The sequence below is a fragment of the Papaver somniferum genome, chromosome 8 (assembly GCF_003573695.1).
Source record: "Papaver somniferum cultivar HN1 chromosome 8, ASM357369v1, whole genome shotgun sequence".
NCBI lineage: Eukaryota > Viridiplantae > Streptophyta > Magnoliopsida > Ranunculales > Papaveraceae > Papaver > Papaver somniferum.
In genome coordinates, this window is record NC_039365.1 from 97,543,807 (window position 1) to 97,552,358 (window position 8,552).

Genomic DNA, 8,552 nt, shown 5'->3' on the forward strand with positions numbered 1-8,552 from the left:
TCTTTATAGGTGGTTAAGAATCTAGGCTGCTCTTCAGGAGTCGTAAGTTCCGGATTTGTGAGGTTTTACTAGTATTTTCTATTGCAAACAAATTTCCTCACCTTGATTTTTGATCTAAACGGAAATCAGGTAGGCTTATTTGTTAGAGGAAGATTGTTATCAAAAGTCTTAACTTAGGTTGAAGCAACTAGTCTTAGGCTGTAAAGGACGTCAGCTAAGGGAATCAATTGCTTAGAGCCTTGCGAGGTTCAAGAGACGTAAGAAGCGCGACTGTAACTGAATCGCTTGGAGGGTGGATTCAGTCTCAACTATATTTCAGTCCGAAGTCTGATAGTAGGCTAGTGTCTATAGCGGCTTAATACAGTTTGGTGTTCAAATCTGGACGAGGTCCCCGAGTTTTTCTGCTATTGCGGTTTCCTCATAAACAAAACTTCTGGTATCTTGCGTTTTATAATTGGAATTACACAGTTTTGTACGTATTCAATCTTAGTAGAGACGTCCGCTTAATTGTAATCGATTACGAGACTAGTTATTCTAGAATTCGTATCTTGAAAGATAGATAACAAGGTTAATTACTTGGAAGAATTCCGATTGTTTTATTTGTGTTAAGTTTTGTCCATATAGGTTGGCGAACGAAAAAGTTAGATATGTACTTAATACCCCTGCATTTTAAGATCATTTATCGTGGATGATGTTAGTTAAACCAGCTCTATGAACTCATATACTCTTAACTTCTGCAAATCTCGAGCAATCCACGCTAGGAGTAGTTATGATGAACTAACCCGAAAAGGGGATAAATTTTTTTTTTTAAAATGTCAAATGTGGGATTTGAACCCGCGCCCTCTCTTTTTCGGGGATAATCGCCCTCTCTTTTTCGGGGATAAACTTTTTTTTAAAAAATGTCAGATATGGGATTTGAACCCACGCCCTCTCTCGGAGACCAGAACTTGAGTCTGGCGCCTTAGACTACTCGGCCAACCTGACTTGTTGAAATTCCCAGCTCACCAATCACATACCACCACCCCAGTGTCTAAACTCTAAATTTTAGTAATGTACGTGCAAACAACTAACATAAGTAGTTGGATATCAGTAATGTGTGCACATGAACGCCTAGAATCAACAAAACGAATAATTTCCAAAACAAAGTTAACTTTTTGATGATACGACTTGCAGAAGTAATTTTTTGTGACACGCTTGCATAAACATAGGTAATTTTTTGAGGACTAAGGTTTATATATTGTTTGATTAATTAATCAGGAGCATTTAAATGGCAATTGGATGAGCTTGGAACTCTGCTTACAGCCTCCCAGGTACAGTTGCCACACGCTTGAAGCTATCTATTCCAGCCAATGACAAAAATGGTAAATGCTTCCTAGTCCTCCAGCAGGGTGTTAACATGCAGCATTATTGATGAGAATGCATCCAGCATCGTTGATAACATCCCTTTCTCGTTTTGCCTCTTATGACATTAGTAGTGTCCGAATTTTCCCCTAAACATGAACACATAAAACCCTCAGCATTACCATACCTTATCAAAATTAATAAATTAAATCCTTAACATTATATTTCATGTACTAATTATTCATGAGATTGCAATCACAAAAATCAGACAGTATAAAACTTACGGGAATGCTGGAACTATTTGCATTCAAGCTCTCCTGAAGCTGATGGGATGAGACTAGTAGCTTAACTGAGCGAAATTGAACAGACGGATTCTGTCCCCTGACATCTTCAAAGGAGATTAACCCATGCTGTTCAAGGTGTTCAAAGGCCTGTAAAGAGACAACCAAGAGATATGTTGAAGAGTTTATTGGAAGAAGATTTTACTACCTATTACAGAAAACCAAGTTAACATTGATTTTTGTAAAACACTTCACACACCATTAAGCATCTATCTCTTTCATAATGAGTAACATAAATAGGAAAAGCATCATGTATGACTTTGTACTCTGCAATAAACCAGATGAAGTTAATATCACAATGATGAATACCATGATTGACATATTTATTGAATAAAAGGACAGCTTTTACAACCGGAATTCACCTTTCATAACAGAATTGAAGTTGTAGGAGTTCTGCTCTTTAGTTTCCAGTCTCTTCATGCATACCAGAATATAGTGCTCTAAAATAGAACAATCTGCTCGAGTATAGATACGAAAAGAATAAAGATATCACAAACGCGCAAAGGAAAGAGATTTGTATAAGCAGAATCCGTATCAGAAAAAACCAATGAAGTTCATGAACCTTGTAGGCTTTCCCGCTTGGGTTGCTGATGGATGCTCTTACTCGCAGTTTCAAAGTTCTTTGTTGAAAGAAACCTTGATTCTTTTATATCCATATTACAAATAGATCGAAATCTGCATGGAAAAAATATGCATGAGTGAAAACTACATATTAGAAATCAACGTGTAATGAAATAGTTTAACACTCAACCTCCCATACTTACAGAAAGCTCAACAAGTTGTTTACACTGGAATCAGCATCAGATAGTTTTGTAAGAATTGCTTTACACCTTTGATCTCCTAATATGGACTGTAAATATTAAGACCTTAATTAAGGAATTCAACAGAACAGATCTAGTCAGCAGCTCTATCCTGTCCGAGGATAATTACATCTAATCTGGATACAACTGTGACTGGATGATAGTTTCTCCAGACTTGAATGAACTCGATTTACTTTTAAACTCAATCACAAAAAGAATGGAAAGATCACACGAAGGATACACGAATTTTCTCATTGAACTCAACCACATAATCATGAGGAAAATTTGAATCTGCTGGCAAAGACAATATGTGCTCCAACAATCTACAAACCAAGATAGCAAAACATACTATTAGAAGAAGTGGCTAGAAGCAATCATGTCGTATCTAATCAAGGGGAGTTCAGAATTCCTCACATCTGTATGTCTTCTTTAGAGGGAGGAAGAAACAATAGTTTCCTGTGGGAAAAACGCGATCTTACTCTCTTTTCTAGGAGTTGATCTGCATCCTGCACCACAAGCATAAAACTTCCTCAGAGGTAACTTGAAAAAATTGGTTAACAGAGCTCCAGTATTAGTAAGAGGCTTTCTATGGAAACTGCTGAGTGCCAAAAAAATATAACTTTAAGCCAAGATACGTATCTGCAGTCAGGTGATTTTGGATTGTTCCATTGACATATAAAAGTAAGTGATATAAGATGAAGAAGGTTTATGCGCACCAAGCGGCAACTGGAACCGACAACTACAGCTTGTGACATTACAGACTGCATTGCATCTAGCAAGCAATAGAGTAGTCTTTGCTTTCCCTGCGAAGAGTGAGAGAGTAAAGACAATCACTATGTTATTGAATATGATGTCGGGGTTTATGAATCTTGAATCAAAACTATGGTGATTTTTCACTGGGTACCATTGTTACTATGAGAGTCTAGTAGGGTTACCTGAGTAAAGAGATCAAACTCATCAAGTACAAAGATGAGTGTTCTATGATCTAGTCCACACTTTCTGATGGATAAAGAAATGCTTCAATTAGTAATGCACAGAAAATGGACAAGCAAAATTTTGAAAAGGAAAAGGTTACAGATATGCTATGGTTATCTATGAAGAGAAAAAGGATCCACTTACTGCAGCATGGCTATCATGAACTGAGAGTTATCATCAGACGAGGCCTAGTGGAACATGCATATCCAAGAGAATTAAAACAAGATATTAAAAAGCACAGTATATGCAGATCTGAAGTGCATCATTATGACCAAAATGAAGCTTGTGTCCATACCATTTTCGAGAACTCCAAGTCATGTTCCAAACAAAGTTGTCTAGCAATCTCCTGTAAGATTAATAAGTGTGTCAGAAACTTAAAATGAATGATCCACTAATCGTTTCCCCCTGAAACTGGGCAATGACTATAGCATTTTTTAATGCTGGATAAACCTAAAAAATGCCAAAACTTCATACAAGAATACTAATTAGAATTCACATACTTCCCATCAGTTGATTCAACACACAACTTTTAGAGGGTATCCATTTAGTATTTCCGTGTCTAACTCGTATGATAAAACAGCACATATGTTGTACAATGGTAAAGGAAAAGAATAGGGTGAACAACAACTACAAGCACTATAATGCTAGATACCAAATAGTCAATCAGAAACTTAATTCAGAAGAGAGTAATAGGGATTATAAGCATAAGTACATGACCTTGAGTGCATAATTATCGTCACTATGCAATATCCCATTCAATCTAACCTGAAAAAAAAAACATACATACATCTCAAATTAGCTTATACCTTTTAGACCATCACATAAAACATAATTTCCACTGGCTGTCCACATTTAAACCATAAATGAATTCGATATGTCAATACCACTGAAACTGTTTCAGGATGCTCAGACTGTAAATCTTGTAGAACAAGCTCTAACACCTGAAACAAATCACCAAAACACGGCTGCATAAAATTGGGAATCCAGTTTTTGAAAATCATCTTAACTAAATGGATGAGAAACAAACACTTACAGGGATTTTTCCACAACCTCGAGGACCAAGAAGCAGGACAGAGTTATTGCAGGATTCAGTGACTGAGCTTGAGAGTAGGAATTTTAATTTACTGAAGTCAAATCAAAATCAATTAGTTATTCACCCTTCCAAAAAAAACCATAACTTCATTGAGTTGATCAGAAAACAGAAAAAATCGAACCTGTAGTTACTGTCTGGTTTATCAGATAAAGCGGAGAAAACGAAATTAGGGTTACAAATCCTACTTCTGAGTAGAATTAAAGCCTTCTCTGCTGCTTTCGATAATTCCATGATTCGATAATTTCCCGAGTGTTTGAGGGTTTTCTCTTAGGTTTCTGAGTATTAGGGTTTCTTAATTTCTCTATTTCTGAAAATCAAACCACGGAGGAGGCCAACAGAGAGAAGAGGGGGAAATGGCGGGAAAAGGAGAACACTCGCACTGGGATTTTGGGCTATGGCCGACATAGGATTTTTTACGGTCCGAAACGTTTGGGGTAAAGAACGTTTTAAACAGAGAAGAGGTGGAAAATGGCTGGAAAAAAATGTCGAGACATGGATTTGGGGATATGGCCGATATAGGCCGTGACTGGTTTTTACAGTTTCAAACGTTTTTAAAGAGGATTGACAAAACGATTATATATATATATATATGGACCGTTATAATCTCAGATTTCTCATCACTAAGTTTGCAGACTACCAGTAACTTTTAATAATCAAAAAAGAAAATGTTTACAGTAATGAGTTTCCTTTCATATCCCAACTACTGACTGCCAGATTCTGCATTTTGGTTCTTGTCTCGGACAAATCCAATTCCGTCTTCATTTTGGTCAGTGAAGTCGCTAAACATTCGCATGCTTGAAATAAACTATCATAGGAACTTCCCTCAAATTTACGAATCTCTGCTTGAATTTCACGAACATTATCTGAAATTTTATCCACTCCCAGCTTCAATGCAGGAATCTCTTGTGGAGGGTACAAACATGCACCAAGCTCATCAATTTGAATTCCGATTCCTTTACACAGCCTTAATAATCCCTCCAATGAATCTACTGATTTGCTATCATTATCGGCGGGTTTTGATTGCCTAAGCAAACCTGTGATAAAGCGGATAAGCTCCTTGATTGCTGTAAGAGTGTCGGACACAACAATAATAGCTGATTCTGCGATTTTCATCTCCTCAGGTGAGAGGTCTTCTCCGAGGTCACCGCCCTCATCATCGGCATCATCATCGCTTTCACTTGGAGCAGTTGTCTCGTCAGGAGTATTATCAATTGTTGGATCTTCAACTGAGGCTGGTTTCAACTCTTTTAGTTCACGCAGTACATCCTTCATGGATACTGCAACTTGTGTGATGGCTCGCCCAACGGCTGTGTAGTTTGTGGAAGGAGTTTTTTTAAGAGAATCACACGCTTCCCAGACAGTACCTGCTAACTGCGGGATCGATAGTTTCTGATCTTTGCTATTAGTTCCTGCAAGCAAATTATATGTTCCGAGGGAATAAATTTCCAATAAGCGACGAGCACATTCTAACACAACTCAACTTGGTGTGCAACTAGATGCAATAGTACCCAAACAGTAGATCTGGAGCAAGTAGATTAGGCTAATGTAAACAAAGGATGAAATCGTACCAAAGGAGGAGACAGCCTCTTTAAAGAATGAATAACTTGTATCGGCAACGTGCTTTGCAGATGCATTAATATAGGATGAAAGAGTTGGCCCCGCACCGATCTTGTTACTGTGTGCCAGCAAAAGGAATCCCTGCAGCAAGTTAAAGTAGACCCCCATGTTCTCTTCCAACTCTTTCATGTTGGGTGCTCCACTCCAAAGCATTCCAGCTGCATTGTTACAACCAAAAACGCCATCAATGACTTCTACAAAAACGATCTTAGCAAACTAATATTTCTCTGATTCATTTTTCTACCACTAACAATGCTTGATGCTTCAACTAAGACCCGGGAGTATTTCTCTAGTAAGAAAATGTGGATATGTGAAGATTCTAGTGACGCCAGATTTTGCCTAGCCTGAAACATATAAGCACACCAGACTAGTTGACAAGGAATGTGGACATATATTAGGTCTAGTACAATCCCTTTTACAAGAACTGTACTTCTACTTTGCATTGTGTGGTTAAAGGATGACACGGATAAAGTATGAGGTCTGGTAAAATCTCTTTTTAGTTTTTATAATTCTGTACCTCTACTACCTCCTTTTGGTTAAAAGTTTTGCTGGACAGTTGTTCAGTACTTTTTGGAATTCTCTTTTGTTCATAAACGGTGTTTCTTTATTCCTCGGTACAACAGAAGATCTTAAGCTGTGCGAGAACTTTAATTCCACAAATGTGAACACATGTATACGAGGATGCATTATTTCATAGAATAATAATATCTGCCCTCAACGAAAAGCACAATCAGGTACATGGTTTCCTGAACTAAATCTACACAACTAGTTGATGGTTTTCGGGTAGAACGTAGCAAGTACATCCAATACCTATATACTGAAAATTGAATGGAATGAGCCCAAGCACTAAGACTGAAAATGTTTCCAAGATTATCACTCATTTGGTGCCAAACCACCAAGACTGCATCTTCTAGCAGATATATGTGCCCTGAGTTTACCAAGTAGTTCAAGAAGTCATAATTTATTTTTAAAAATGCATATAAGTATTAATTAAGAACACTTCATAAGTGCTTTTATCAGAGAAATAAAGAGCCCTGTCCCCTGACACAGCTCCTAGGTCCTGTTAGTTTTACAAATATCAGGTAATCAAAAAGGTTATCAAACTTAAGTCTCAACCGCTCTATCAATCTGTTCTCTACAGCAAAATTGATTTGCTAGCTATACATGCCACTAACCTCAATGTGAATCAAGCTTACCAGTATAAAAACAGCTTGATACATTTTGCTGAAGAACCTAACTGATCTAAGAAACAAGATCACAAGGGGCCTCTGACTGCCGCTCTCCTCACAGGTCAAGGATACATCAAGCATTTCAAATACCACCACCTTCCTTGGAAAAGAATGAATCAACTAAATAAAACCTAACAACATGTTCGGTGCAATTGGATTACTCACTAATCTTAAGATCCCTGTTCTCTACCATTTAGTTCATGAATTCAACTAACTTGAACTAAACAATAGCAAAACAAAAAAAAAAGGCATTTTAATTTAAGTATGTAAGAAAGCTTATGAGAAGGAAGAGGCAGTGTACCTATTGTTGCTTGTTTTGATACTTGCCCCCCCAATGTTACAACATCCTGCCAATCTACTTTCTCAAGAGAAGAAGGAGGTGCATCTTCCAAAAGCTACAAAAAATAAGAATTGAATCAGATAACAAAGATTAGAGAATTAAAACACGAAAAGAAAAAACTAGGGTTTTAGGCGGACAGAAAAAATAATAAATCAAAATTGAATTAGTTTGAGTTGATAAAATTTGATAGGGATGATGATTTTTACCTGGAAGGTCTCATGCATGGTGTTTAGATGCGTAACAAAGATGCGATTAAGGTGTTCTTGCTCCTTTTTCCCCATTTCTTTGATAGGATACTAAAACCAAGAGACAAGAGGATTTATCGATTGATCACCAAAATTCTATGAATTGGGGATTAACTACCTTAGAACTTAAGTTAATTCTACAGCAGAGCTTATATATGTAGCTTTAGGGTTTTAGCTTTTTCGTTATACTGGAAAAGGAAACAGCTGAATAATAAGAAAGTGTTCAGTAGAAGAAGATCACTCGACTTGGCATATGACTTGGGGCAAGTTGTGAACTTGCAACTTGAGTCCACTATAAGTCTGTGGACTTGTGACAAAATCACTTGGCAAAAACCAGCAAGTATATGTTGTGAATTACGGTAAAAATACTACCGAGCAGTAAAGAATGCGCCGCTGAGTAGAGTTTTGCCAAGCGGTATAGTGTCTGCCATCAAACGGCACAGTCTTCGAAGCTTACAGTTGTATTCGAATCCTTTTGTTGCCCAACCTTTGTCAAAGTAATAATCAAGTTTGAGGTTCGAAGTTTTTTATAAAAGAAGATGAATCATTTTGTAGAAACATTTCACACAAG

General features: G+C 37.2%; 2 protein-coding genes and 1 non-coding gene across 4 annotated transcripts; all 3 read right to left on the bottom strand.

The window, feature by feature from the left end:
• Nucleotides 1-900: 900 nt before the first annotated feature.
• Nucleotides 901-984, bottom strand: TRNAL-CAA. The gene has a single exon. It is a non-coding gene; the product is annotated as a tRNA-Leu (tRNA).
• Nucleotides 985-1,135: 151 nt separating this feature from the next.
• On the bottom strand, nt 1,136-4,934 carry LOC113304687 (origin of replication complex subunit 4-like). 2 transcript variants are annotated; one of them, XM_026553828.1, is made up of 16 exons: nt 4,672-4,934; nt 4,491-4,581; nt 4,342-4,398; nt 4,175-4,222; nt 3,753-3,803; nt 3,602-3,645; nt 3,418-3,481; nt 3,199-3,285; nt 2,897-2,988; nt 2,724-2,805; nt 2,447-2,532; nt 2,245-2,357; nt 2,045-2,137; nt 1,882-1,949; nt 1,626-1,772; nt 1,136-1,490 (listed from the first exon to the last, which is right to left on the bottom strand). In XM_026553828.1, exons 1-16 carry the CDS (start codon nt 4,779-4,781, stop codon nt 1,461-1,463), a joined length of 1,263 nt encoding a protein of 420 aa, XP_026409613.1. In that variant the 5' UTR covers nt 4,782-4,934; the 3' UTR covers nt 1,136-1,460. The 2 variants fall into 2 exon arrangements, with proteins under 2 accessions (XP_026409613.1, XP_026409614.1); XM_026553829.1 differs by lacking the exons at nt 1,136-1,490; nt 1,882-1,949 and having other exon boundaries at nt 1,632-1,772.
• A 179-nt stretch (nt 4,935-5,113) lies between these two features.
• LOC113304398 lies at nt 5,114-8,293 on the bottom strand. The gene is made up of 4 exons (XM_026553498.1): nt 7,943-8,293; nt 7,698-7,791; nt 6,119-6,325; nt 5,114-5,959 (listed from the first exon to the last, which is right to left on the bottom strand). The coding sequence occupies exons 1-4, from the start codon at nt 8,015-8,017 to the stop codon at nt 5,220-5,222; spliced, it is 1,116 nt and encodes a 371-aa protein (XP_026409283.1). The 5' UTR covers nt 8,018-8,293; the 3' UTR covers nt 5,114-5,219.
• Nucleotides 8,294-8,552: the final 259 nt, after the last annotated feature.

What these genes read in the sequence shown, in the direction of transcription:
- LOC113304687 (XM_026553828.1), bottom strand. Translation starts at nt 4,781, where the DNA reads ATGGAATTATCGAAAGCAGCAGAGAAGGCTTTAATTCTACTCAGAAGT. An exon ending in CTTCAATTCTGTTATGAAAG is followed by an intron (nt 1,950 to 2,044) that starts GTGAATTCCGGT and finishes GGTTTATTGCAG; the next exon opens with AGTACAAAGTCATACATGAT. An exon ending in AAAGAGATAGATGCTTAATG is followed by an intron (nt 1,773 to 1,881) that starts GTGTGTGAAGTG and finishes GTCTCTTTACAG; the next exon opens with GCCTTTGAACACCTTGAACA.
- LOC113304398 (XM_026553498.1), bottom strand. Translation starts at nt 8,017, where the DNA reads ATGGGGAAAAAGGAGCAAGAACACCTTAATCGCATCTTTGTTACGCAT. An exon ending in ATCAAAACAAGCAACAATAG is followed by an intron (nt 6,326 to 7,697) that starts GTACACTGCCTC and finishes GTAACAATGCAG; the next exon opens with CTGGAATGCTTTGGAGTGGA. An exon ending in AGAGGCTGTCTCCTCCTTTG is followed by an intron (nt 5,960 to 6,118) that starts GTACGATTTCAT and finishes ATTTGCTTGCAG; the next exon opens with GAACTAATAGCAAAGATCAG.